The sequence below is a fragment of the Narcine bancroftii genome, chromosome 8, assembly GCF_036971445.1.
Source record: "Narcine bancroftii isolate sNarBan1 chromosome 8, sNarBan1.hap1, whole genome shotgun sequence".
NCBI classification, from domain to species: domain Eukaryota; kingdom Metazoa; phylum Chordata; class Chondrichthyes; order Torpediniformes; family Narcinidae; genus Narcine; species Narcine bancroftii.
Window position 1 is genome coordinate 73201042 of NC_091476.1, and position 27997 is coordinate 73229038.

Below are 27997 nucleotides of genomic sequence, written 5' to 3' on the forward strand. Positions count from 1 at the left end.
GAGCGCCGTGGGTTGGGCATTAAGGAGGGAGGGGCATGAGCAAACACCACACCTCCCCCCACCCCCCGCCGCTGGTGGGTTGACAGGCAGGGGGAGGTCAGAGGCGCCCGTCCTCCAGTCCCTGACCCATGGCTAGCGTCTGGAGAGGTTGCTCTGAACCAGCGGCCGGGGCCCCGGGCCGGTTCGGGCTGCGGGCGGCCGGGGACCCGGGCTGCGAGCTTGCAGCTGCCGGGAAGCGAGGCTCGGGATGGGCCGGAAAATGTAGCAACGGAGCAGGCCGCGGATACAATGTGTCGGCTTGGGCTTCCGGCATCCAGGGGAGAGGGGTAACGGAGGAAGTTGGAACCCCTGGGAGAGGGTTAACGATGGGAGGGGGGATCCTTAGAAGAGGGGCAAGGGAGGGAGGTGGAACTCCAGGGTCAATCGGGAGAGATAGACTGGAGGGAGGATGGATCCTGGGAATGGGGTTAATGGAGGCAGTTGGAACCCCTGAGAGAGAGATAATGGAGGGAGATGGGATCCTGGAAAGATGGACAAGCGAGGGAGGGAGAGTGAGCCCAAGATGTCAGACAATGGGATATGTGGGGACAGGGGCAACGTGGTGCCTGGTGCTGGGGAGATTTGGGGTGGGAAGGAGCAACCTGTCACCAGTGTTCCTGAAGCCAGCCTGCAGCCAGATCACCAACATCATTAGACAGGGGCCTCTGAAGGTCGTTGGCTTGGAGTTCCTGCCTCGTTGCACCTGGGCCCTAGGTACGACCATCGCCCCCATGAGGGAAGCCCAGTTTGGGAGCTCTGCACGGAGGAGCTGGCCCCACCTCTGGGCAAAACCTACCCACGGCCATCTCCAACTCCACCCTTGGGCCAGAGCGGTCAGCACTGATGTGCCTCAGGATGTGCTACTCTTCCAGCATCACCGGCCCATCTATTTCCGCCTCCTTGGCCTCTTCTGTGGGGCTCAGTCCCTCTTCTGGGCCTACCTGGCCTTCATTGCCTTCACCTCCCTCAAGGACACAGGCTGCAAAGAGACAGTGCTCATCGGAGATCAAGCCCAGGGATTGCCAAAAATCAGAGGGATGGCCTTGAATTTGGGTGCAGACAAGTGGAGATATGGCTTCACTGCCTCCTGCCTGACGATGGGTAAGAATTACAGTGGATCTGAGAGACATGTGGGACTGCCTGAACTAGTGCAAGGAAATAGCTTGCAGGAATTTCAGTGCACCTGTGCAGCGTACTTGTGTATATGACAACAAACTCAATTCTACACTTTGACCATAGTGTTCATACAGAGAGTGGTTGGAGTGTGGATCGAGCTGCATGAACACTGTGGTCTATGTGTAGAATTTGGATGGGTACATGGATGGGAGGGACATGATCTGGGTGTGCAGATCAGTGGGACAAGGCAGAATAACAGCTCGGAGTGAAGCACGAAAGTCTGCAAAAACAGGCAGAAATGCTAGAGAAACTCAGCCGGACTCGCAGCGTCCATAGAAGGTAAAATTATGTTACCAACATTTTGGGCCTGAGCCCTTACTCAACAAATAAATTATTCCATGAAGAAGGGCTCAGGCCAGAAATGTCGGTAATGTATCTTTGCATCCTAAGGATGTGATGTTGTTGGAGAGGGTGCAGAGGAAATTTACTAGGATGATTCCTGGAATGCAAGGGCTAACGTACGAGAAGCGTTTGGCAGCTCTTGGGTTGTATTCATTGGAGTCTAGGAGAATGAGAGGAGATCTCATAGAGGCATTATGTATTTTGAAAGGTTTAGATAGGATGGATGCGGTTAAGATGTTTTTTCCCTTGGTGGGTGAATCGAGGACAAGGGGTCATCGTCTGAAAGTTAGAGGTTATCCATATAAAACAGAGATTAGGAAGAACTTCGTTAGCCAGAGGATTGTGGATCTGTGGAACTCACTGCCGCATACAGCAGTGGAAGCCAGATCACTGGGAGTATTTAAACAAGAAATAGACAAGTATCTCATCAGTGAAGGCATCAAGGGATATGGGGAAAAGGCCGGAAATTGGAACTAGTGTAGAGCAGCTTAGTGTAGATTTATGGAACAGACTTGATGGGCCAAGTGGCCTGCTTCTGTTCCTTGGTCTTGTGATCTTGTAACACTGGCTGAATTCCTCCAGCATATCTGTGTGTTTTTAATTAGAATAATAGTTTGGCACAGACTAGATGTGCTGAAGGGCCTGTTTCTGTGGTGTATTGCTCTCTGTTTCTATCACATTCATTCCTGGTCACCTCATTACAGGAAACTTTAGAGAGGGTGCAGAGAGATTTGAATTTAATTAAAAAAAAAAATTAGATACACACAGCAGGGTAATAGGCCATTTTGGCCCATGAGACTGGCGCCCAATTTACACCCTGTTAACTTGCTCCCTTGGTATGTTTTTGAATGGTGGGAGTAAGTCAGAGCCCCTGGAGAATACCAATGGAGACGTGGGGAGAATGTATAAACTCCTTACTGACAGCACGCGATTTGAACCCTGGTCCGATCCCAATCGCTATAAAGGCAATGCGCTAATCGCTACACCAACCATGCCACCATGTGAAAAATGAAAGTCTGCAGACGCTGTGATATAATAAAAAACACAGAAATCCTGGAGAAACTCGGCTGGTCTTGCAGAGTCCATAGGAGATAAAGATATAAAACCAACCTTGAGGAGGAGCTCAGGCCCGAAACGTTGGTAATATATCTTTACCGCCTGTGGACTCTGCAAGAACAGCTGAGTTCCTCCAGCATTTCTGTATTTTGACTGTTCTACAATGTTCTTTGTGTTCTCATGTTGTATCATATCTAGGGATTGAAGGAGAGTGTTTGAGATTTTGATAAGATTGGTCAAGAAATCTTTTCCTTCCTGGGATCCCAGATTTTACAGGTTGAAAGGATCTTCTAGAAATGTATGAAAAGATGGAGTAGTTAAGTTTCCATGGGTGGGTGAGACCAGAACTAGGGGACGTAGCCTCAAGATTCAAGGCAGTAGATTTAGGATGGAGTGAGGAGGAACTGCTTTTCCAAGGGGGTGGGGAATCTGTGGAATTCACAACCATTGAAGCAGTATCAGTAAATATATTTTCAAGACAAGGTTGGATAGATTTTTACATATTGGTGGAATTAAGGGATATGGGGACAAGACAGGTCGGTGGAAATGAGTCCATCATCAGGTCAGCCATGATCTCATTGAATGGCAGGGCAGGCTCGATGGGCCGGGTGGCCCATTTCTCCTATTCCTTGTGTTGTCATGAAAAGCAGGCAAAAAAACTCTACAGATGCTGAAACCGCTGAAATAAAGGCAGAGAAAGTTGGAAATGCCCAGCAGGTTGTGCAGCATCTGTGGAGGGATGAGCTGCATTGGCCCTCTCTCCTGGTGTTGGGGTTGACTAGCTCCCCCTCGCTGTTTTGGAGGGGGGGGCCTTAGGCATCGATGGGGGGGGGTGAGGGAATTCTTTTCACATGGGGTGATTGCTGATCCTCTGTTCCCACGGGGTTCTGACAGGGTGAGGGGATGATCTAACGGTGAGAGGTCCAGGTGATCGGGCTCGCGCTTGATGTGCACACACACGGACACATGCATGGGCACCCAGATGGTAAAAACTAAACGCAAGGCACATAGGCCAAGCATGCAGAGACACATGATAAATGACCAGGCACACAATGAGCAGGCACACATGTGTGAAACATGAAAGTCTGCAAACGTTGTGATTGAGGTAAACACACCAAAATGCTGGAGGGAAAGTTGGGGGGGGGGGGGGGTAGATGCGTGGATCTCACACTAACCACCCACTTTGATTCTCCATCCCATTCCCTTGCTGACATGTCTGTCCATGGTCTCATGCACTGCCAGACTGAGACCACCCGCAAATTGGAGGAACACCACCTTATCTTCCGACTAGGCACCCTCCAACCAGATGTCATTAATATTGACTTCGCTGGCTTTCATTAAACCCCCTCCCACCTCTTCTTCTCCCATAGCTTTTCCCTCTCTCTCTCTCTACATTCCGTCTCCTTTTGCACAAACACAATAAATTCTTATTTTGTCCCTTGTCACATCCAACTAACACCTTTTGTTGGCCTGGATTCCTTCCCCCATTGTTTGAATTTGGGCATTTCTGAGATTTCCAGCTTTTGGCTCATTCTGCTTCTTCCTTGAAGAAGGGTTTCTGTCCAGCCATTGCTCCCTCTAAGCTGTGCGCATGTGCACACCTGGTTTGCCAACCAGCAGACAAAGGGAATTAATGTGCACACAAACTGAACAAAGTCGTTCAAAGTTTTATTCAAAGGAGAGAATAAAATCTTAACTAAATACGTTTCTTTGTAGAATGCAATCATACTTGTATGACATTAAAACCTGCCATGATTAGCCATGAGCATGGGCTGGGCCAAAATGACCTTGGAACAATTTCAAGTTTACATTTGCACAAGCATTCAGTGTGCACAGACTTTTGTCACATGGCATAACACAAGACTTTTGCGCACATTGATGACTTAATAATGAGAGGGAACATTTGTCAGCAATATATCTTTGTCTCTTATGGATACTGAAAAGACCGCTGATTTACTCCAGCATTTCAGTGTATTTTAACTATGTGCGCACTGCTGTGAGCCAAGCGTGGGCACGAAGTGTGCAGGCACGCTGGATGCACACGCCAAGTGTGTACGCACTACACACACCGGGAGGAACAAAGAGACCGACCACAGAGAGGTATGATGCGGAGGCAGGCCCTTCGGCCCATTGAGGTCATGCTGGCTGTGAAGGGGAGGGGAAGGAGAGGGCAACCCAGAACTTGGAACAGTGTGCGGTTCTGGGTGGTCTGTTGCAGGAAGGGGGCGGAGACTTTGGAGAAAGGGTGCCGAAGGGCTTTACCAGGACCATGCCTAGTTCAGATGGTGCGAGCCATGGGGAGAGGTCAGACAAAGTGGTAGGGGAGGGAGGGAGGTTCCCTACCCCCCATCTCCCCCCCCCCCCCCCATTTTCTTTGGGCATCTGCCGACAATTTTCTATGAAGGATTCAAGCCGGAAATGTTGATTATGTACCTTTATCTTTGCTCTATAAAGTAATGCTCTCCATTGCAGGCAAAATCTTCGCTAGGATTCTACTAAATAGAATAATACCTAGTGTCGCTGAGAATATTCTCCCAGAATCACAGTGCGGCTTTCGCGCAAACAGAGGAACCACTGACATGGTCTTTGCCCTCAGACAGCTCCAAGAAAAGTGCAGAGAACAAAACAAAGGACTCTACATCACCTTTGTTGACCTCACCAAAGCCTTCGACACCGTGAGCAGGAAAGGGCTTTGGCAAATACTAGAGCGCATCGGATGTCCCCCAAAGTTCCTCAACATGATTATCCAACTGCACGAAAACCAACAAGGTCGGGTCAGATACAGCAATGAGCTCTCTGAACCCTTCTCCATTAACAATGGCGTGAAGCAAGGCTGTGTTCTCGCACCAACCCTCTTTTCAATCTTCTTCAGCATGATGCTGAACCAAGCCATGAAAGACCCCAACAATGAAGACGCTGTTTACATCCGGTACCGCACGGATGGCAGTCTCTTCAATCTGAGGCGCCTGCAAGCTCACACCAAGACACAAGAGAAACTTGTCCGTGAACTACTCTTTGCAGATGATGCCGCTTTAGTTGCCCATTCAGAGCCAGCTCTTCAGCGCTTGACGTCCTGCTTTGCGGAAACTGCCAAAATGTTTGGCCTGGAAGTCAGCCTGAAGAAAACTGAGGTCCTCCATCAGCCAGCTCCCCACCATGACTACCAGCCCCCCCACATCTCCATCGGGCACACAAAACTCAAAACGGTCAACCAGTTTACCTATCTTGGCTGCACCATTTCATCAGATGCAAGGATCGACAATGAGATAGACAACAGACTCGCCAAGGCAAATAGCGCCTTTGGAAGACTACACAAAAGAGTCTGGAAAAACAACCAACTGAAAAACCTCACAAAGATAAGCGTATACAGAGCCGTTGTCATACCCACACTCCTGTTCGGCTCCGAATCATGGGTCCTCTACCGGCACCACCTACGGCTCCTAGAACGCTTCCACCAGCGTTGTCTCCGCTCCATCCTCAACATCCATTGGAGCGCTCACACCCCTAACGTCGAGGTACTCGAGATGGCAGAGGTCGACAGCATCGAGTCCACGCTGCTGAAGATCCAGCTGCGCTGGATGGGTCACGTCTCCAGAATGGAGGACCATCGCCTTCCCAAGATCGTATTATATGGCGAGCTCTCCACTGGCCACCGTGACAGAGGTGCACCAAAGAAAAGGTACAAGGACTGCCTAAAGAAATCTCTTGGTGCCTGCCACATTGACCACCGCCAGTGGGCTGATAACGCCTCAAACCGTGCATCTTGGCGCCTCACAGTTTGGCGGGCAGCAGCCTCCTTTGAAGAAGACCGCAGAGCCCACCTCACTGACAAAAGGCAAAGGAGGAAAAACCCAACACCCAACCCCAACCAACCAATTTTCCCTTGCAACCGCTGCAATCGTGTCTGCCTGTCCCGCATCGGACTGGTCAGCCACAAACGAGCCTGCAGCTGACGTGGACTTTTTTACCCCCTCCATAAATCTTCGTCCGCGAAGCCAAGCCAAAAGAAGAATAAAGTAAGTATTCCCTATGCCATAGGTGCTCTGTAATTAGTAAGAGATTTTACTTAAGGTGGTATGTGGATGAAAAAAAGTTTGAAAACTATTGTTTTAATCATCCCTAATTGACTCGTTATGTGCACTGTTTCAGAACTCCAAAGGAAATGGGCCAATGACAATTTTTCTCATGAAAAATATTTGGGTCTAGAGCAGTGGTTCTCACCATTCCCACACACATCCCACCTAAGTAATCCCTTAGTAATCACAGAGCACCTATGGCATTGGGATTAGTTAAGGTGGAATGTGAGTGTAACGAAAATGTTTAAAAACCACTGAAGGACACTGTCCGGCCTGCTGAGTTTCTCCAGCATCGTGATGTTACTTCAACCGCGATATCTGCAGACCTTTTGTGTTTTAATCCTGTGCTGTAGTGTTCTATATTATCTGTAAGGAGTTTGTACATTCACCCTGTGTCTGTGTGGGTTTTCTCCCATCCTTTGTTGACGGTTAATTGGTGCATTTGGGGCGTCACGAGCTCACAGGCTGAAAGGGCCTGTACCGTGCTGTGTGTCTTAGTTTAACTTAATAAATGTAATCTTTATCCCAGGGTAAACACGTCAAACATGTGTATTTAAGGTGAGAGGGGGTAAACGTTTAAAGAGGATATGCAGGGTGAGATTTTTTTTACAGAAATTGATGGGTGCCTGGAATGGACTGCCCAGGAGTAATGGTGGGAGCATGTATATTTGTGACGTTTGAAGAGTTCTCGGTGGATGAACAATCAGGCAGAAGCAGAAGAATGTGGATAGTGTGAGGCAACTTTTTTATTGTAATTAGCTGTTCAGCACAGACGCGAGGACTGTTCTCTCGGTTGACATTAGGACCAGTCGTGGTTTCATTGGATAGGAGAGCATGTGGGAGCCAAATGGCCTCTTTCTCGTTGTGCTACCTGCTTCTCTTTCTCGTCTAGGGTTCTTGATCTTTGCTGCCGGTGTCGTGTTTGCCCGTCGCTCTGTGTGTGGGGTGTTGCTGCACCAAGGAGGCAAGGAAGTGACCATCTCCAGCCACGGGCTGCTGGGGGGCACCCGGTCCTTCAGAACGCCCCTCCGCCACCTGTCCTGCCTGGCGCACCGCGGCCAGGTGGCTTCCTTCGTCCCCCTCCGGGTCAGGGGTCACCGCCTCTATTACCTTCTGGATAGGCGCGGCCAGTTCCTCAATACCCGCCTCTTTGATGTCACAGTGGGTGCCTTCAGGAACCTGTGAGGCTCCCATGTCCCGCCCTCGTGGCCCCTTCCCAGGGGAAGGCTGCCAAATCTCATTCCAGGGCAGCCTGAAGAAATTGTTTCTCCCACCCCCAATCAGAGATCAAATTTCAGATTTATTGTCAGAGTACATACATAACATGATGTACAACCCTGAGATTCTCTTTCTTGCGGGCGAGGCAGAATTACGACATATTGGTAGAGCAACAAAAAACTACTCAACATACACATATAAACAAATAAAGAACTGTAAACAAACTGCCATTCAGAGAGAAAAAAATAAATAAAGTGCAAAAGAGTCCTTAAATGAGTCCCTGATTGAGTTTGTTGTTGACGAGTCTGATGGCGGAGGGGTAACAGCTGTTCTGAACCTGATGATGCGAGTCTTGTGGCACCTAGACCTTTCTCCTGATGGCAGCAGCGAGAGCAGAGTGCCTGCTGGGTGGTGTGGATCCTTGATGATTACTGCCACTCTCTTATGGCAGTGTTCCCTGTAGATGTCGATGATGGGGAGAGTTTTACCTGTAATGCCCTGGGCTGTGTCCACTACCTTTTTCAGGGCTTGACACTCCGAGGCATTGGAATCCCCATACCAGACTGAGATGCAGCTGGTCAGCACGCTTTCCCACCACACAGTTGTAGAAATTTGCCAGGGTTTTCAATGTCATAATAACCCCCCACAAACACCTGAGGACGAAGAGGCACTGACGTGCTTTCTTCATGATGCCTAGTATGTTGGGTCCAGGAAAGATTCTCCGAGATAGTGACTCCCAGGAACTTAAATTTGCCCACCTCAGATTCCCCCAATGATCCAAATTCCTGCTCTCCTGTCCTAACTTGGACTGGAAGGCACACGGAAATGGGGATCAGATAGGAGATGAACCTCGGAGTGTAGTTCCAACCTGAAAACCCTGGACAAGGTTTACTTTCCTTTCTGAGTGACGTTGGATGGTTGGAGGTTGTTGGATTGCTTCCGAATCTTGCTCAGACAGGATGAGTCCCAGTTTGGTCCTTGTGGCTCCTGCCAGGTCTGGAGGCACCTCCTACCTTGTCTCAACACTGGCCATCAGCCCCTCCCAGTTTGGCTCTGGAGGTTGAGGAAGGTATTGACCTAGTGAGGGAGGGAGTGACTGTTTCTCACTTTGGTCAGTGGGAAGGGGGTTGTTGGAGCCACACTCTCTTGGGAAAGTAGGGTCTTTTGTACACTCCTGAACCGTACCTCATGGGGGCAGAATGTGGCGGATGTGGAGTACATGGATTAACTCCACCTGGGGAAGTGGGGAGTGTCCCATCACACTCCTGACTTGTGCCGTGTAGGTGGGGGAAGGCTTAGGGATGTCAGGAGGCAAGTCACACGCTATGGAGCCTCCGACCTGGTCCTGTTGGTCGGTGAGGATGGCGTGGTGGGTCCAGCAATTGGAATGGCATTGGAGGCAATTGGTTCTGCTGCCTATAGTCCTTGCCTGCCACTGAATATCACTTGCCATTTATTGGAGGAAGGAGAACAAGCCCAGGATGAACAAACTGAACTGACGAGGTTTCCAAATCACCTCAATTTAGTCTCACAGAGGGGAGTCACGTGATGGAGTAGTGGCCAGTCAGGGAATTCCAGCCCTCTCCGGAAAAGTTGAAAAAAAACGCATAAAACACAAAGGTACAAGAGTAAAAATTAAAACAAAGTAAAAATAAAGGTGAGAAGAAAATGGCAGCGAAGAGAGAAAAGTCGAAAACAACGGGAAGAAGAGAAGATGAAAGAACGTTGGAAGAAGAAGGTGAAGGCCTTACCTGTCCGAGGAGGCCCACCGCGGAGAGAGAAGCCCGCTCCCTCAGGTCAGTGGAAGTCCCGGGCTCGGGACTATAAAAATGGCTCGCAGAGCCGAGTAAAAGTGCGCAACCGCGCATGAAAAAAAACACACTGATGGGAGGGGGGAGCAGCCGCGGAGTCGATCTCCACAGCTGAGAGAGACACCTGCAACACAGCAGGTGCAGAACACAGAAAATAACAACAAGAAAGAAGAGGGTAAAAAGAAAACAAGGAAACAACAGATGGTCAACCCAGAGGAAGAAGAAGAAGAAGAAGAAGAAGAACAGAAAGAAATGGAAGAAGAAGAGAAAGGCAAGACAATGGATATATCTTTTTTTAAAGAATATATGGAATCAGTGAAAGAATGGCAATTACTTAATGAGATAAAAAGAAGAATTAAGAATGCAGAAGAAAAAATGAATAAAATAGAAATGGTCATATCAGAGATAGGAAAAAGAGTGGAAAATGTGGAAGAACGAGAAATAATCGTAGAAATGGAAGTAGAAGACAAAAGAGAAATTAGAAGAATCTAATAAAAAAGTTAAAGAGGCACATGAGCTGTTAGCTCAGAAGATAGATATAATGGAAAACTATAATAGAAGAAATAATATAAAGATAGTGGGCCTTAAGGAAGATGAAGAAGGCAAGAATATGAGAGAATTTATAAAAGATTGGATCCCCAGGGTCCTAGGAAGACCAGAATTACAGGAAGAAATGGAAATAGAGAGGGCACATAGAACATTAGCCCCGAAACCACAACCGCAGCAAAAACCATGATCCATTCTAGTAAAATTTTTAAGACATACAACAAGAGAAAATATATTGGAGAAAGCAATGAAGAAAATAAGAGATGACAAAAAGCCACTGGAATACAAAGGTCAAAAAAAATTTTTCTATCCAGACGTAAGTTTTGAACTCCTGAAGAAGAGGAAGGAGTTCAATACAGCAAAAACGATCTTATGGAAAAAAGGATATAAATTTATGTTAAAGTACCCAGCGGTACTTAAAATAGTTATTCCAGGGCAACAAAACAGACTATTCTCGGATCCAGAGGAAGCACGAAAATTTGCAGGACAACTACAAAACAAGCAGAGAGATGAAGACATGTAATGAGAGTAAAAATGACCACGAACTATATTTATGTGTGTATATGGGTATATATATATATATATATGTGTGTATATATATATATATATATATATATATTTTTTTATATATATACACATGTGTGTGTGTGTATACATGAGTGTATCCGTATTTAGAGGAAAATATATAGAGTATAGATAAGAATTAATAAGGGAATGAAAGGGAATAGAGGGGATAAGGAGGGAATTAAAAGAGTGACCTTTGTTATATATGAAAATTGAAATCTTTTCCGGGGGGGGTGCTGGGTGGGGAGGAGTTACGGTCACTGCAAAATCAATTGACACTTGCGAGTGAATTATCCCGGCAAGGGATAAAGGGCAACTCAGGAGGGGGAGGGGAGAATGGGGTTAAAGAAGTTTTAAGTAGGAAAATGTTTGATGTTTTAGAAATGTTGTCTTATAAAGTGTTCAAAACAAGAAAACAGAAATGGATAAGAAGGAAAGGTGATGATGGAGAAACGGAAAGGGAAGATAAACAAAGTATGAAATGGCTACGTTGAACTATATGACTTTAAATATTAACGGAATACATAACCAAATCAAAAGGAAGAAACTGCTAAATTTACTGAAAAAAGAAAAAATTGATATAGCATTTGTGCAAGAAACACATTTAACTGAATTGGAGCACAAGAAATTAAAGAAAGATTGGGTAGGACATGTAACAGCAGCGTCATATAATTCAAAAGCAAGAGGAGTAGCTATATTAATTAGTAAAAATGTACCAATTTAAATAGAAGAGGAAATAATAGATCCAGCAGGGAGATACATAATGATAAAATGTCAGATATATTCGAAGTTTTGGAATCTACTCAATGTATATTCACCTAACGAAAAAGATCACAAGTTTATGCAAGATATTTTTTTGAAGATAGCAGACACGCAAGGGAACATATTAATAGGAGGGGATTTCAATCTTAATTTGGATTCAAATATGGATAAAACTGGGAAAAAAATTAACAGAAAGAACAAAGTAACCAAATTTATAATTAAATCGATGCAAGAAATGCAACTTTTGGATATATGGAGGAAACAACACCCAAAGGAACAGGAATATTCATATTATTCAGGTAGACACAAAACATACTCAAGAATAGACCTATTTCTGTTATCAGCTCGTATGCAAGATAGAGTAAGAAAAACAGAATATAAAGCTAGAATATTATCGGACCATTCACCCTTGATATTGACAATAGAGTTAGAGGACATCCCTCCAAGAATGTATAGATGGAGATTAAACTCCATGCTACTTAAAAGGCAGGATTTTAGAGAATTCATTGATAGACAAATTAAAATGTACTTTGAAATAAATATAGAATCAGTGAAAGATAAGTTTATATTATGGGATGCAATGAAAGCATTCATTAGAGGGCAAATAATAAGTTATGTAACCAAGATGAAGAAGGACTACAATCAGGAAACAAAGCAGTTGGAAAGGGAAATAGTAAATATAGAAAAAGAATTAGCAATGAAGGATGATACAACTAAAAGAAGAGAATTGGCAGATAAAAAAATAAAATATGAAACACTACAAACATATAAGGTGGAGAAGAACATAATGAAGAAAAAACAGAAATATTATGAACTATGGGAAAAAACGCATAAAATTCTAGCATGGCAGCTTAAGACAGAACAAGCTAAGAGAATGGTATTGGCATCAAGGAAAAAAGACAAACAAATCACATATAATCCAACGGAGATTAATGAAAACTTTAGAGAATTCTATGAACAATTATACCAAACTGAAAACGAAAGGAAAGAAGGCAAAATAGATGAATTTTTAACTAAAATTGAACTACCAAAATTACAAATAGAGGAACAAAATAAATTAACAGAACCATTTTAAATAGAAATACAAGAGATAATAAAAAAAACTAGCAAATAATAAAACACCAGGAGAGGATGGATTCCCAATAGAATTCTATAAAACATTTAAAGATTTATTAATTCCTCCCCTCCTGGAAGTAATCAACCAGATTGACAAAACACAAAGCTTACCAGATTCATGTAAAACAGCAATAATTACAGTAATACTAAAGCAAGGGAAAGATCCACTAGCACCAGCGTCATATAGACCAATATCATTACTTAACACAGATTATAAAATAATAGCTAAACTATTAGCAAACAGATTAGCAGATTATGTACCTAAAATGGAAAATCTAGACCAAACTGGATTTATCAAAAAAAGACACACAACAGACAATATTTGTAAATTTATTAACTTAATTCATGCAGTAGAAGGGAGTAAAGCGCCAACAGTAGCAGTTGCTTTAGACGCAGAGAAGGCCTTTGACAGAGTAGAATGGAATTATTTATTCAAAGTATTGCAAAAATTCAGTTTACCAGAGAAGTATATTAATTGGATTAAATCATTATATAAGGGGCCATTGGCGAAAGTGACAGTAAATGGATATATATCAAAGCAATTTAATTTAAGCAGATCAACAAGGCAGGGATGCCCACTATCACCCTTATTGTTTGCGTTAGCTATAGAACCACTAGCAGAATTGATAAGAACAGAAAATAATATAAAAGGGATAAAAATAAAAGATAAGGAATATAAAATCAGTCTATTTGCGGATGATGTTATAGTATACTTAACAGAACCAGAACTATCAATAAAAGAATTATATAAGAAATTGAAGGAATATGGAGAAGTGTCAGGTTACAAGATTACTGTCAATAAAAGTGAAGCAATGCCAATGAATAATGCGGATTTCTCAAAATTTAAGAAGGAATCACCATTCAGATGGCAAATGCAAGCAATAAGATACCTAGGTATACAAATAAATAAAAATCTCGGCCATCTATATAAACTCGATTATTATCCACTAATGAAAAAATTACAGGGTGATTTAGAGCATTGGAAAGATTTACCACTAACAATAATAGGAAGGATAAACTGTATTAAAATGAACATTTTCCCAAGGATACTATACCTGTTTCAGGCATTGCCAATACACTTGACAGAGAAATTCTTCAAGGAGTTAAAGAAAACAATAAGGAAATTTTTATGGAAAGGTGGGAAACCGAGGATAGCACTAGATAAATTAACAGAATGGTATAAACAAGGAGGCTTACTATTGCCAAACTTTAAAAATTATTATAGAGCCGCACAATTAAGATACCTATCAGATTTTTATCAAACAAGGGAAAAGATTGGACTAGATTAGAAATAGATAAAATAGTGGAAAAGATACCTGAAAACATATTATATAAATGGGATGAAAAATTGGTACAACGTAGGAGTTCTCCAGTATTACATCATCTGCTCAATATTTGGAAGAAGATTCATGTAGAAAGGAATAAAACAAATTACCAATTACCAAAACTAATAATGACGCAAAATCAGTTACTCCCTTTTACAATAGATAACCTTTCCTTTAGAGAATGGGAGAAAGAATAGATCAAAAGAATAGAAAATTGTTTTTCAGGAAATAGATTATTATCCTTTGAACAAATGAAGGATAAATATAATATAACTCAAGATACAGTGTTGGCATATTACCAATTGAGATCCTACTTGAAGGATAAATTAGGAAGTAGTCTGAGGTTACCAGAGGGAAGTAACTTTGAATATGTGATTACAGATACAATGACAATCAAAAGATTTATAACAAATATGAATATTAAACTGCAAGAAAAGGAGAATGAGGAAACAAATGGTAAAACTAAACAAAAATGGGAACAAGATTTAAATATAAAGATAAAAAAGGAAACATGGGAGAAGTTATGTTCTGGAACGATGAGAAATACAATAAATACGAGGTTACGTATGATACAATATAACTGGATACACAGGCTATACATTACACCTCAAAAGTTAAATAAATGGGACCCAACAGTATCTGACAGATGTTTTCGTTGTAAAAAAGAAATGGGAACAACAATTCATGCAATCTGGACATGTGAGAAAGTAGAAAAATTTTGGGAAGATCTAATATTAAATAAAATTACAGAAAACAATATACCAAAAAACCCAGAGATCTTCCTCCTAAGTAACATAAAAAATAAAGAATTTGGACTTGATTTGGATGGTGCACAAAAAAGATTTGTTAAGATAGCTCTAGCCGTAGCAAAAAAATGTATAATGTCAACCTGGAACTTGGAAGATAATTTGAGAATACAACAATGGTATGTAGAAATGAATAAATGTATTCCATTAGAAAAAATAACATATAATTTAAGAAATAATATTGAAATATTTGAACAAATATGGGAGCCATACATGAAACACAATAGAGAAAACCTACCGGGAACATCTACCACCTAAATTAACGAAAGGAGAAGGAAATGAAAAGAATTGACTCAGTGGAACTTCTTGTTTATTTTTATTGAATGACAACATTGTTTGACTGGTTTAATGTGTCTTAGATTTTGTTCTTTAAATGAATGGGGGGGTAGGTAGGGAGGGTGGGATGGGAGGAGGGAGTGGGGGGTAGAAAATGACACTCTATATATTTGAAAAGGAAAATGTATGTATCTTGGTCAGTGTGGTTTATGGTGTGAAAAATAAAAAATTTAAAAAAAAATTAGTCTCACAAATGTGCAGGGCATGATCAACTAAAGTTCGGGAAACTCTGGAGAACCATTTTTTTTCCAAAAGGTTTGCTTACTGAAAAAAGTTTGTGGATTATGATAGACAACGTCAAGCTGAACACATAGATAATTTCAGATTTTCTGTATCACATAGGAAGTTGGAGAACATTAAATTAACTTTTATTGAATTTAGGGTGTTTAATCACATAATAATGCTGACACATTGTGGCTGTTCAACCGACCTAAAAATGTTCTGCCGCTGATTTTTTTCGTTTGCACTCAGCATCTGATGCCTCTCATGTCAGTCCAACAATAGTCGGCCGGGACTGATGGATTCCAGTTGCCCTGATACCGCTTTTTCAGCTGAAGTAGAGCTCATAGACTGTCTTAATCAGTGCAGTCACGCTGCATCTTTGACCCTTAAGCGTACATTCGCCACAAATGTAACAGAACATTGCGACATTGACGAGAATTTTCTGTCGTGTTGAATCTTCCTGAAGACAATAAGTACACTCACCATGCTATTGCCTGAAGAACAAGTGCGTCAATGTATGTTCAATCCATAATCCATATAATGCATAGCCTCTGTATATGTGAGCTGCTTTTATAACCTGTCTGCATCTATCCTGACTAAGATAACATTTGCATAGCACCTCCACTGACTGCATGCCCACGCAGGCTTGAACTGACCAAAACAGCTCACTGTGTGGGCAATATACTAGTAGACTTAAAATATAGCAGGAAATCACAAAAATAGGTTATATCTAAAAATAACAGATGTGATAGGAAATTATTTTGTGATTTTCATGATCTGCAGCCCAAAATCCATAAAATACATCCAAAAGTGTTTGTGAAGCAAAATCTTCGTTGTTCGGCGTAATCAGATTTATTAAAAGGTAAATTGGAGGAGACAAGGAGGGATGGGTCAGTTTGTGGAGGTGAATGAAATACCGGTTCCCCCTTGCCTTGTTCTCCTGTTGATAAAGCCATGTTGTAACCTTTCAAATAATAAATGGCTGTCTCTCTCACTGCGCTTCCTCTGCAGATTGTTCCTGGCTCCCTTCGCCTGCTCCTGCCTGGCCGAGGGTACGGCAGGCCTCCACCTCCGCCCGGCGCTGTGAGGGAGACCTGACGCTTGGGTTAAACAGCAAAGTCTGCCAATGCTGGGGCTGGGAACTGTACCCAGAGGCGCTGGAGAAGCTCAGCAGGTTGCGCAGAATCTGCAGGAAGTAAAGGGTAACCGACGTTTGGGGCCTGGGCCCTTCGTTGAGGTACAAGCGAAAGGGGGGGAGGGGAGGAAGGAAGGGACATGAGGGAGGAGCACAGGCCAACAGGTAAAGAGGTCATCGGTGGGTTTGGGTGGAGAGTAGAAGCTGATGGGAAAGGGAAGGAGACAAGGGGATAGGGAAAGGAAGAGAGATGGGGGGGAGGGTCTCCCTCTCTTTCCCTGTCGGTTGATGTTAATGCCGTCTGGTTGGAAGATGCCCAGACAGAATATGTAGGTGTTGACCCTCCTATTGCAAATAGCCTTGGTTTGGCAGTGCATGAGGTTACGAGCAGACATGTGGAGTGGGAATGGGATGTGAAATTGAAATGGTTGGTCACCGGGGGACAGAGCCGAGGTGCCCAACAAAGTGATCTCCCAGCCTCTCCGATGTAGAGGAGATCACAACGGGAGTACCAGATGCAGTAGACGGTCCCTGCAGATTCCCTTGGAAGGACTGTTTGGGGCCCCGAATGGTACCACGCATATTGTCTCCGAGATGGCTGCGGTGAAGGGGAGAAGGGTGCAAGGATCCTTGTCACAGCCCATCTCCAGAGGACTCTCCGATCTTCGGGCTGTTCCCGGGGATGCCCACAGAGTCCAATGTCTGGAACTGCTGGAAGAGCATCAACTCGGTGAAAGGCATCATCCCTTTGGCCTGCCTGAAACCCGTCGGTCTTCCAGCTCACGGAGATGTCGGTGAGGGAACGCTGCCGATTGGCACATTCCAGGCTGCAGAACTATGTGCTGAGGGGCGCATGTAGGCTCGGCGCAGCGGGGGAAGTCCCTTAAACAACAGGGGGGGGAAGAAATGACAAGGTATCACGGGGTGGGAATGGTGTAACTAGAATCGAATGTAGCAAGGCACTGAGTACAGATATGACGGTGGGAACAGAACTGAATGGTTTTCATTTTGTAAATAATTTATTGTGAATAAAATCAATATTTTGGGGGAGAATTGGAGGTGTGGGCACGTGTGGTAGTGCTTGTGAGCCTGCTGCTCAAGGCCTTTCAGCCTGCCTCTCTCCACTGCTGCCCCCTCTGCTACCGTCCCGCTGCCCCCCACTGACGCTGGGGGGCATCAGTAGTGATTGACTCAGAGGGCAGGGCCTGACGATCCCTCCCTTCAGCAGCCAGCAGCAAATGGCACTTGGCAGCCGGTGCCAAGGATTGGGACCCCTCGCTGTTGGCTGAGGACCTCGGCCACGAGAGGCACGCTGTCCCAGCACAAAATCCCGAGCATCCTCCTGTTGGGCCAGAGAGACCTCAATGGATTGAAGGTTTCGGTCAACTGGATGCAAAAGGCCCGACTCCATAAGTTACGTTTGTCACATTACACCTTATGCAGTTGGTAGGGTTCTTCTGCAAGGAGTTTAATAGGTTATCTCTAACATTCAGAGAGCTGTGTGACAAGCATGATTTATAGATGAAAAGGTTCAGTGAGCACCAGGGTAGGGTGCTACCACCACACTTCTACATTCCAAAGAAGTGTGGGCTGGGTGTGTTAATCAGCTGCTGTAAATTCCCCCTCCCCTCCCGATTGGGGAGGGGGAATGATGGGGTGGGGAATGTCAGGGTAGAATGGGTGTGGGAGGGGTCGTAAGGAGGAAATGTCGTGGGAGGGGCGGTGAGGAGGGAATGCCGTGGGAGGGGCAAAGATGAGGAAACTCTGGGAGGGGCAGTGAAGGAACACTGTGGGAGGGGCATTGAGGAAGGAGAGCTGTGAGAGGGGTGGTGAGGAAGGAGGGGTGAGGAGGGAGTGGCGGTGAGAAGGGAGAGCCGTACGAGGGGCGGTGAAGAGGGAACGCCATGAGCGGGACAGTGGGGAGGGGCAGTGAGGAGGGAACACCGCACTGTGGGAGGGCACTTTCCTACAACCGAACCCTCACTGGTCTGTCCAGATCTCAGCATCAGCACCTGCCCTTCTCCAGTTGGTTCACAGGAGCCCCTCCTTCTATCCGATGTCGACTAGGGTCCCGCCCACACTGTCCAATACTTATTGGGCAGTGACAAGTTGTGTGGGGTTGGAACAGAGAAGCAACAGTGAAGGCAGCAGAGGGGAAAAGTCTGGTCCAGTTGTGTCGTCGGAAGGGTGCAGCAGTCTTGAGGCGAACAGGAGAGAGAGAGAAGCAGGTGTTTCTGACATTTATAGAGAGCGAGAGAGAGCAATCAACGTTTTGTACGGAGGGAGCCCCGAACACAGGACAATGACACAAGTTGAAACACACGTAACATACAATCACAACACGTATGTGATTGAAGATTACATGCAACAGGAAGAGGATTGGGACAGGGACCTGCTCCTCGATCCTGCCTGGGAAAAACAACAGAGAAAGGTTAGTTGCCAAAAGACTTGAGTTTTTTTCCTTTTATAAAAGAAGTTTCCAAAAACTTTTTAGCTTTTCTGAAAACTTTTTAGCTTATCCAAAAGTTTTGTCAAACTTTTCTTGAAAGTTGTTCATAGACCTATTCCGAATCTTTCTTTGAATCTGTGATTTACGACCCCCACCCCAACCATGTTTGCGATTGATTAGAGGGGGAAAATCTGAGTTTAAGTAAAAAAAAAATGATGCTTGTGAATCTTGCAATCAATTATGCAAGGTGCTGTCCCAACACTGGATTTTAATCCCGTTGCTTCCAAAGTGGATTTCCTTTATTCTGTGTCAAAATGGAATTTTCACCGATAGATATTTTGGTGGGGGGTGGGGGGGGAACTGAGAGTTTGATTTGTTGGAAGTGAACATGTTAAGGGTGCTTGATGCAATGGTGTTAGCTGATACCACTGCTGATCTTTACTAGGTGCCAGGGGGCCTGTGTGTGTGTGTGTGTGTGTGTGTGTGTGTGTGTGTGTGTGTGTGTGTGTGTGTGTGTGTGTGTGTGTGTGTGTGTGTGTGTGTGTGTTAGAGAGAGAGAAACGAGGTGTTGGATTTCTCTGAGCTAACATCTCTTAAATATCACTGAGCTATCTTTAAAACCGGGATTCATCAGTATCTTTTTGGCTGTTGAGGGGAGGGGGCAGGGTTTGCAGGGGAACTGTGCTGTCAGAGAGTGCAGGGCCCAGAAGTGAGCACAGTTTCCCATGTGGGATGGACAGGGTTGTGGCATCCTGGTCTCATCGTTTTGGGCTGGATCTTGCACTTTGACTTCAGGCTGACGTCAAAGGGGGGCAGGTTGCTAATGGCAGGAGTCGGAGTGCAAGTTCTGGTGTCAGGCTGGAATGGAAGAACAACTTCCTTGTGCCAGGGTGGTGGTGGGGGGGGGGGGGGGGGAGTCAAAGTGCAAACCACCCAAGGGGTCAGGCATGGGGGTCAAAGTGCAGATCACCCAATAGATCAGGCTGGGGGTCAAAGTGCAAACCATCAGTGAGTCAGGCTTGGGGTCAAAGTGTGCACCACTTTGTGGGTCAGGCGGAGGGAGGGGGTGGGGAGCTACCCTTTGGGTCATGCTGGGACTAAGCTTGTGTCCTTGTGTTCTGGACACAGGCTCCTGGTGTGAGATAAGTGAAGTGCTCCAACAGAGACTGCAAGTGTGGAATTTCAGGAATGTCGAGAGAACAGATGCCTTGGAGAGGGGATGACGTCCGGGGACCAGAATAGGTCCCACAGTGAGCCTAATTATAATCTGTTGCAGAAGAGGGAGCATGTGAGGGGGGCAGGGTTTACCCACTCCGGGCTTTGGGGGGGGTTTACCCGCTCCGGCTTGGGGGGTTTACCTGTACCGTGTTTTGGGGGCTTACCCGCTTCTGGTTTTGGAGATTTGCCTGGTCTGTGTTTTGGGGGTTTGCCCACTCCGTGTTTTGGAGATTGACCTGCTACACGTTTTGGGGATTTACCTGCTTCTGGTTTTTGAGATTGACCTGGTCCGAGATTTGCGGATTTACCCGCTCCAGTTGAATTCTGGCTGAATTCCACTCTGGGTGAATAATTTCAGCTCACTTTGTCTCAGTGACACCATTCCCCACACTAGCACTTTGCCCATTGGTCATGTTGCCTTGTGCTCCTGTACACAGCCTCCTGGGCCTTTCCCTCAGCTCTGCGGGGCGTGACCCACACAAGCCCATCTCTCTGTCCCCCTCCCTCTCCTCTCCCCTCCCTCTCCCCTCCCTCTCTCTTCCTCTCCCTGCTCCCTCCTCTCTCCTCTCCCTCTCCCCCGATCAACACTACATAGCAGCCACCAAGCTCCCTCTCTGCCACACTGCCCCTTCCCCAGCGTCATCCAAACGGGATGCCTTTCCTCAGCCTCTGAAATGCCCAGAGGTCTGAATAGCCCCTGCCATTCAAGGACATGCTCCAGGGTGACACCTAACGGGATGCTGATTTCTCCCCCGTCCTGTGGTCGGACAGAGAGGGGGCAGAGAGCTCTCCATTACCCTCAGCAGCTGCTGGTGCCTGCAAGAGCTGGTGTCATCAGCATATATTTAGTCCATTAGAGCAGTGATCACATTTCATCCCTTTGACCTTTTGCCCTGGTCCAGTCAACCTCTGTAAGAGCTTCACGGGCCAGAACTTTAGCGGCAGATTTAGTTATCATTGTTCCGAGATTAAGTTGATTGTTTTGTCTTGTGTTCGAGGGCTGGCAATATTGGAGCGTCACCTCAGAAGCATGAGTTGGTCATCTGGCCCGTTGAGTCCTTTCAGTGAGATCGTGGCTCAGCTCCACTTACCTGCCCCCTTCCCCAGGACCCTTAATTCCCAGTTCTTCAAAAATCTCTCTGTGCCTTCAGCGCATTCACTGAGACAGTCGGCACAGCTCCCTTGGGAAGAGAATTCCCCAGTTTTTCCATTCTTTGGGAGAAGCAGTTTCTCCCTGCATTTGCATGGGTTTCCTCCGGGGGTTCTGATTTCCTCCCACCCTTCAAAACGTACGGGGGGGGGGGGAGTAAAAGGATAATTTGGGCAGCATGCTTAGAGTAGTGGGTATCACAACGCTTAAAGCGCCAGTGACCGAAGTTCGAATCCCGTGCTGTCTATAAGGAGCACCCCCCCGCCCCCCCCGTGTCTGCCTGGGTTTTCCCGGGGGCTCCAGTTTCCTCCCACCATTCGAAAGCAAACCAGGGGATATAGGCCAAATTGAATGCAATTGGGCGGCACAGGCTCTTGAGCTGAAAGGGCCTGTTACCGTGCTGTACGTCTAAATTTAAAAAAATTTTTAAATTCTAAAAATTAAATCTACTCCCCTGAATCTTGAGAACCCTAGTTCTTGTCTTGCTTGTCAGTGGAAACTTCTATTCAATGATTTAACGATTTGAAAGCAATCAATCTATTTTTTTTCCTTTCCTCTTGACTAATGTTGTTCGATGATTGAGCTGCTTTTAAGTATTTTTATTTAACCACAACAAAGGGATGGGCTTCTGGTCATAGGGAAACCAAATCACAGATTTACTGGGAGAGAGAAAATAGATGAAATAAAAGCAGAGAATGCTGGAAAACTCAGCAGATCCGGCTGCGTCTGTGACCTCAAACATTAACACTTATGATTTTTAGACTAATGTGGGGAAAATCAGCAGGAAAAAATTAACATAATTACTGCCCGTGCGGACGTTCACACTGGGCGTCTCTTTAGACTGCAAGTACCTGAGTGCAACTGTCCCAGAGGTTGGACATGCAGTGGACTGAACGATTGTCAATGAATTTTTCCAGTACATCAGTGCATCAGTCGTTGAAATTGGATGTGCATGTGCAGCAGGTGGTGAGGAAGGCGAATGCTAGGTTGGCGTTCATAGCAAGAGGATTTGAGTACAGAGATCCTGCTTCAGCTCTACAGGGCTTTGGTGAGACCACACCTGGAGTACTGCATGCAGTTTTAGTTTTCTTAACTGAGGAAGGACATCCTCGCCATGGAGGGGGTGCAGAGAAGGTTCATAGACTGGAAGGACTTGCATATGAAGAAAGGTTGGATAGACTAGGCTTGTATTCTCTGGAATTTAGAAGATTGAGAGGGAATCTTATAGAAACATATAAAATTCTTAAGGGTTTAGACAGACTAGACGCAGGTAGATTGTTTCCAATGCTGGGAAAAACCAGAACCAGGCGTCACAGTTTAAGGATGAGGGGGAAATTGTTTTAGGACTGAGATGAGGAAAAATTTCTTCTCTCAGAGAGTGGTGGATATGTGGATTTCTTTTCCACAGGAAGTAGTTGAGGCCGGTTCCTTGTCAATATTTAAGAGTAGGTTAGATTCGGCCCTTGTGGCGAAGGGGATATGGGGAGAAGGCAGGAACTGGTTACCGATCAGCCATGATCATATTGAATGGTGGTGTAGGCTTGAAGGGCCAAATGGTCTCTTCCTGCACCTATTTTTTGATGTTTCTAATTTACAGTGCAGGCTTCCTCCAAAAAGATGTAGGGGTCCTGCGGGATAAATTGCGGAGCAGGAATGGATGTTACTTTTAGTCTGCCCGTGTAGCGGAAAAATTCCTCGATTGTGCCGTTGCAGTCTAAGAAAACAATGATTGTTTTTTCCTTTCCACAGATGTGGGTGACGAGCTGAGTATTTCTCTTTTTGAATCTTTTATTTAAGATTTTCTCCATACATGCAGTAATCAAAATTAATACAGTTATACAGGTTGCAAAAGAAACAAACTAAAAATAACATGATGGTATTTACCCCCACCCCAAAACCTCCCTCAAAGATATCAGGCAGCTATATAAACATACAAAGAAAAGAAAGGAAACAGATGTTTGTCGTCTAACACATGTATATAAAAATTCTTTAATACAATTCAGAGGAGATTCTCACAGGTCCAGACAATATTACAAATTTAAACCTAATGTTTGAGTGTACGGATGCCAAATTTGCAGAAACATGGCATATTTAGTTCTCAAATTATATTTAAATTTTTCCAAAGGATTACAACTTTGAATCTCTGCATTCCAACATTCCGTAACCAGATATCTATCTGATTTCCAGGTAACTGCAATACATTTCCTTCTCCCCGCGCACCCCCCCCCCCAACTAATGCAACTTTAATGAATTCCAATTGACAGGCCTTGTTCCTTCATTGTTTTCCAATAAAAGATAAATCTGTATTTTGCAGAAATACAACCACTGTAACTTGTTCCAAAAAAAATTCCATAATTCCACCCAAAAGGTCCTTACATTAGGGCAAGACCAAAAAAGTTCCTACATCTTCACCACACCTAAAACATTGATCTAATAAATTTGATTTCAATCTATTCAATTTCTGTGGTGTAAGATATAATTGATGTAAAAATATTATACTGAACGAATCTATACCTTGCATAACTGGCGGAGTATTTCTAGCGTTTTCTGTTTTTTAGATTTCTAGCAGTTTTTTTAAACAAAATTTCATTTCCTGAAGTTCTTATGGGTTAGAAATCTAAAGGACAGTTTAAAAACAGAATACCTTAAATTCTCAGAATTAATCCCAAAGAAAGATTGTAAATATGTAAAATAAATACTCACAGAGAATTGATTAACATATCAGAGTGATGACTCTTGAAGGATCGTCATTTCTGAGCCACAGACAAGATTTCTTTAGTCCAAGGAGTGACTCCCCAAAATGAGTATTGTGTTCACTTCTGGTCATCTCATTCTAGGAATGATGTGGAAGCTGTGGAGAGGGGGCAGAGGAGATTTACCAGGATGTTGCCTGGATTGGGGAATAAGTCTTCTGAGGCAAGGTTGGCAGAGTTGGGACTTTTCTCTTGGAAGCGAAGAAGGATGAGAGGAGATTTGATCGAGATCTGCAAGATTCTGAGAGGCAGCCAGACAACACCTGTTTACACAGAGTTGTGAGGGCCTGGAATGCCTTGCAAGGGGTGGTGGTGGAGGCTGAAACATTGGGGGCATTTAAATGACTGTTCCGGTTTTCTCCCACCCTCCAAAACGTATGGGGTCGTAGGTTAATTTGGGTGTAATTTGGTGGCGTGAGTTTAAGTGGCCGGAATTGGCTTCTGCGGCATTGTAAATAAAATATGAAACACTCCCTTCTGAATACAATAAACCCCTGTTATCTGGAATTCGAGCAACTGACAGTCTCAAGCCACGGCAAAAAAAAATTGCAGAAAATAAATAGGTTAAAAAAAAAACGGTTTAAGATTGGCTCGCCTTGCCATTAGTTCGTCAGTTACACAGCATGCAATCTCAAGCAACCAGAAAATTCACTTATCCAGCATTTACCACTCCCCATAGGTGCTGGATACCAGGGGTTTTACTGTATATCTATTGCACCAGCCTGAACAACTCTCTATGGCTTGGAGTTTCACAAGTTCACAACTCCATACTTGATGAGGTTTCTCCTCATCTCAGTCCTAAATGGCTTCTCCCTTCTCCTTAGACTGTGACTCCTTAATTTAGACCTACAGCACGGTGTCAGGCCTTTCCGGGCCACAAGTCCATGCTGCTCAAATACACCCAATTATCCTACACCCACGCACATTTTGAACAATGGGATGAAACCCACACAGACACGGGGAGAAGGTACAAACTCCTTACAGACAGTGCGGGATTCAAACCCCAGTCCCGATCACTGGCTCTGTAACAGCGTGGCGCTAACAGCTACGCTAACTGTTCCACACACCTAGGCATCCGGAGCATTCTTCACCTGCCCATGGAAACAGCCTTACTGCTTGCATCTTACCTACCCCTTTCATAATTTTCTATGTCTCTGCAAGATCCCCCTCAACCTAAACTCCAGCGTGTATAGTGTCATCTCCCCTCGTAGGCGAACCCTGTCAGCTCCTCCACGCAGTTCCGGTGCGCTGTTTGCAAAAAGAAAAGTAAACAAAGAGGTTCTTTGGTGGGGGGGACAGTGAAGCTGCCTCCTTTGTTGTACACAATTCCCTGCATGCCCCTCGAGGTGTCGAAATTACCACCCGCAATGAGCTCCATGGTCCCAGATGTTCCGAGGGATTTAAAGCAATCTGGAGGATATGTCATGTCAGTGGATCTGGGGGACAGTCCCTCGAGTAGCGATTACTCGACTCAGTCGGGAATAATAGGAGGAAGATTCAGAGAAGGGGCCCGAACAGCTGTTGACCAGCTGATTTTCTCCAGCACTTTGTTTTTTACTTCAACCACGGTGTCCACAGATTTACGTGATTTACTTCTGTCACTGTATAACACTGGGTTATAGTACTAGTGGAGACTGGTCTGTTGTTGTATAATTCTGGGGTACAGTATTGATGGGGTTGGGTCTGTCATTGTATAATACTGGGGTACAGTACTGATGGGGACAGGTCTGTCCCTGTGTAACACTGGGGTGTAGTACTGGTTGGGATGGGTCTGTCACTTTGTAACACAGGTACAGTACTGAAGTGGACAGGTCTGTCACTATATAACACTGGGGTACAGTACTGGTGGGGATGGGTCTGTCATTGTGTAACACTGGGGTATACTGGTAAGGACGGGTCTGTCACTGTGTAACATGGGTACAGTACTGGTGTGGACGGGTCTGTCACTGAAAAACAATGGGATACAGTACTGGTGGGGACAGGTCTGTCACTGTGTAACACTGGGGTATAGTACTCATAAGGACGGGTCTGTCACTCTGTAACACGGGTACAGTACTGGTGGGGACGGGTCTATCATTACTGGGGTACAGTATTGGGGATCAGTCTGTCACTGTATGACACTGGTACAGTACTGGTAGGGATGGGTCTGTCACTAATAGGGTACAGTAGTGGTGGGGATCAGTCTGTCGCTGTGTAACACTGGGTATAGTATTGGTTGGGATGGATCTGTTACTGTATAATACTGGGGTACAGTACTGGTGGGTCAGGTCTGTCACTATATAACACTGGTGTGAATGGATCTGTCACTGTGTAACACTGGGGTACAGTACTGGTTGGGATGATTCTGACACTGTAACACTGGGGTACAGTACTGGTCAAGACAGGTCTGTTGCTGTGTAACCCAAGTACAGGACAGGTGATGTGCTGTTTAGATCTTCACACTGGTGTCTCGGGAAGATGTGCACGGACTGATCTATCACTGATGGTGCAGAACTGATGTGTGGCCTTCCTCCTTTGCTCACCTCTGCATACATTCCTACCAGCTTGTGTCTCTTCTGATGGTGGTCTGTGCAGACCCAGTGAATTGGTATGACGCCCTTATGTTGGGCTGTTGAATCACAATGTAAACACAGACACATGCCATAGATGCTCTGTGATTAGTAAAGGATTACTTATGGTCATATGTGAGTGGGGATAAAAGGTTGAGAACTACTACTTTAGACCCAATTGTTACTGAAATATTTTGCTTGAGAAAAATTGTCGTTGGCCCATTTCCTTTGGAGCTCTGAAATGGTGCACATGATGAGTCAATGAGGGAAGATTAAAACAGTGGTTTTCAAACTTTTTCTTTCTACTCATACACCATCTTAAGTAATCCCTTACTAATCAAAGAGCACCTATGGCATTGGGAATACTTAAAGTTGAATGTGAATGGAAAGAAAAAGTTTGAAAACCACTGAGCCGGAGGGTGGTGAATCTGTTGAATTTGTTGCCACAGGTGGGCTCCAGAGGTCATTGGGTGTATTTAAGGTGGAAATTGATAAGTTCTTGATGATCAGGGCATCAAAGGTTACAGGGAGAAGGCTGGGCAGTGGGGCTGAGTGGGAAAATGTAAATGGCGGGGCATTTTTGATGGGCTGAATGGCCTATTTTGGCTCCGATATCTTGTGGTCTTTTGGTAATATTGCAGCTCCGTAAAACTCTGGTGAGACCACACTTAGAGTATTGTGTTTAGTTCTGTTCACCTCATTACAGGAAGGATGTGGAAGCTATGGAGAGGGGGCAGAGGAAATTTACCAGGTTGATGCCTGGGTTGGGAAACAAGCCAGAGAGCTGGGACTTTTCTCTCAGACTTGATAGAGGTCTACAAGATTCTGAAGGGTTTATATAGGATGGACGGCCAGCACCTTTATCCCAGGGCAGGGTCAGCAAACACCAGAGAATATCTGTTTAAAGTGAGTGAGAATGGTTTAGGGGAGATGTCAGGGGTAAGTTTTTCACTCAGAGAGGTGGCGGGAATGCCTTGCCAGGGGTGGTGGTGGAGGCTGGAACATTAGGGACATTCAAAAGCCTCTTGGATGGGCACATGGATGTAAGAGTAATGGTGGGTTATAGATGTGAGGTAGCGAAGGATTGGATTGTCATGGGTCTGTCTTGGGTAAACTTATACCTCTCATTTTGTTCATTTTAGATTGGTCACAGTGTTTGAACTACCGAAAGGAAATAGACACACACACCGAGAGCAGTTCAGTCCATCCTGGAATCAAGAACTGCTCAGAGCTCACCTCTTTCTTTCGGCGAAATATCTTGAGACCAATCCTGCTCGCAGCGCCAATTGTCTTGGGTAAACTTGTACCTCTCACTTTGTTCATTTTAGATTGGTCACAGTGTTTGAAC

At 44.9% G+C, this 27997-nt stretch overlaps 2 protein-coding genes across 3 annotated transcripts in view; both read left to right on the plus strand.

The window, feature by feature from the left end:
- The first annotated feature begins 1 nt into the window (after position 1).
- Positions 2-27956, plus strand: tmem223 (transmembrane protein 223). Of its 2 annotated transcripts, XM_069894075.1 has the most exons (3): positions 2-1140; positions 16407-16597; positions 27792-27956. In XM_069894075.1, exons 1-2 carry the CDS (start codon positions 129-131, stop codon positions 16592-16594), a joined length of 1200 nt encoding a protein of 399 aa, XP_069750176.1. In that variant the 5' UTR covers positions 2-128; the 3' UTR covers positions 16595-16597; positions 27792-27956. The 2 variants fall into 2 exon arrangements, with proteins under 2 accessions (XP_069750176.1, XP_069750175.1); XM_069894074.1 differs by lacking the exons at positions 16407-16597; positions 27792-27956 and adding an exon at positions 7582-8180 and having other exon boundaries at positions 8-1140.
- The window catches only part of actn3a (actinin alpha 3a), a 45693-nt gene continuing 36326 nt past the window's right edge, over positions 18631-27997 (plus strand). The window contains exon 1 of the mRNA XM_069894073.1: positions 18631-18961. Coding sequence (XP_069750174.1) covers positions 18833-18961 — 129 coding nt within the window. The 5' untranslated portion in view covers positions 18631-18832. The remainder of the gene's footprint in view (positions 18962-27997) is intronic.

What these genes read in the sequence shown, in the direction of transcription:
- tmem223 (XM_069894074.1), top strand. Translation starts at nt 129, where the DNA reads ATGGCTAGCGTCTGGAGAGGTTGCTCTGAACCAGCGGCCGGGGCCCCG. An exon ending in TGCCTCCTGCCTGACGATGG is followed by an intron (nt 1,141 to 7,581) that starts GTAAGAATTACA and finishes TTTCTCGTCTAG; the next exon opens with GGTTCTTGATCTTTGCTGCC.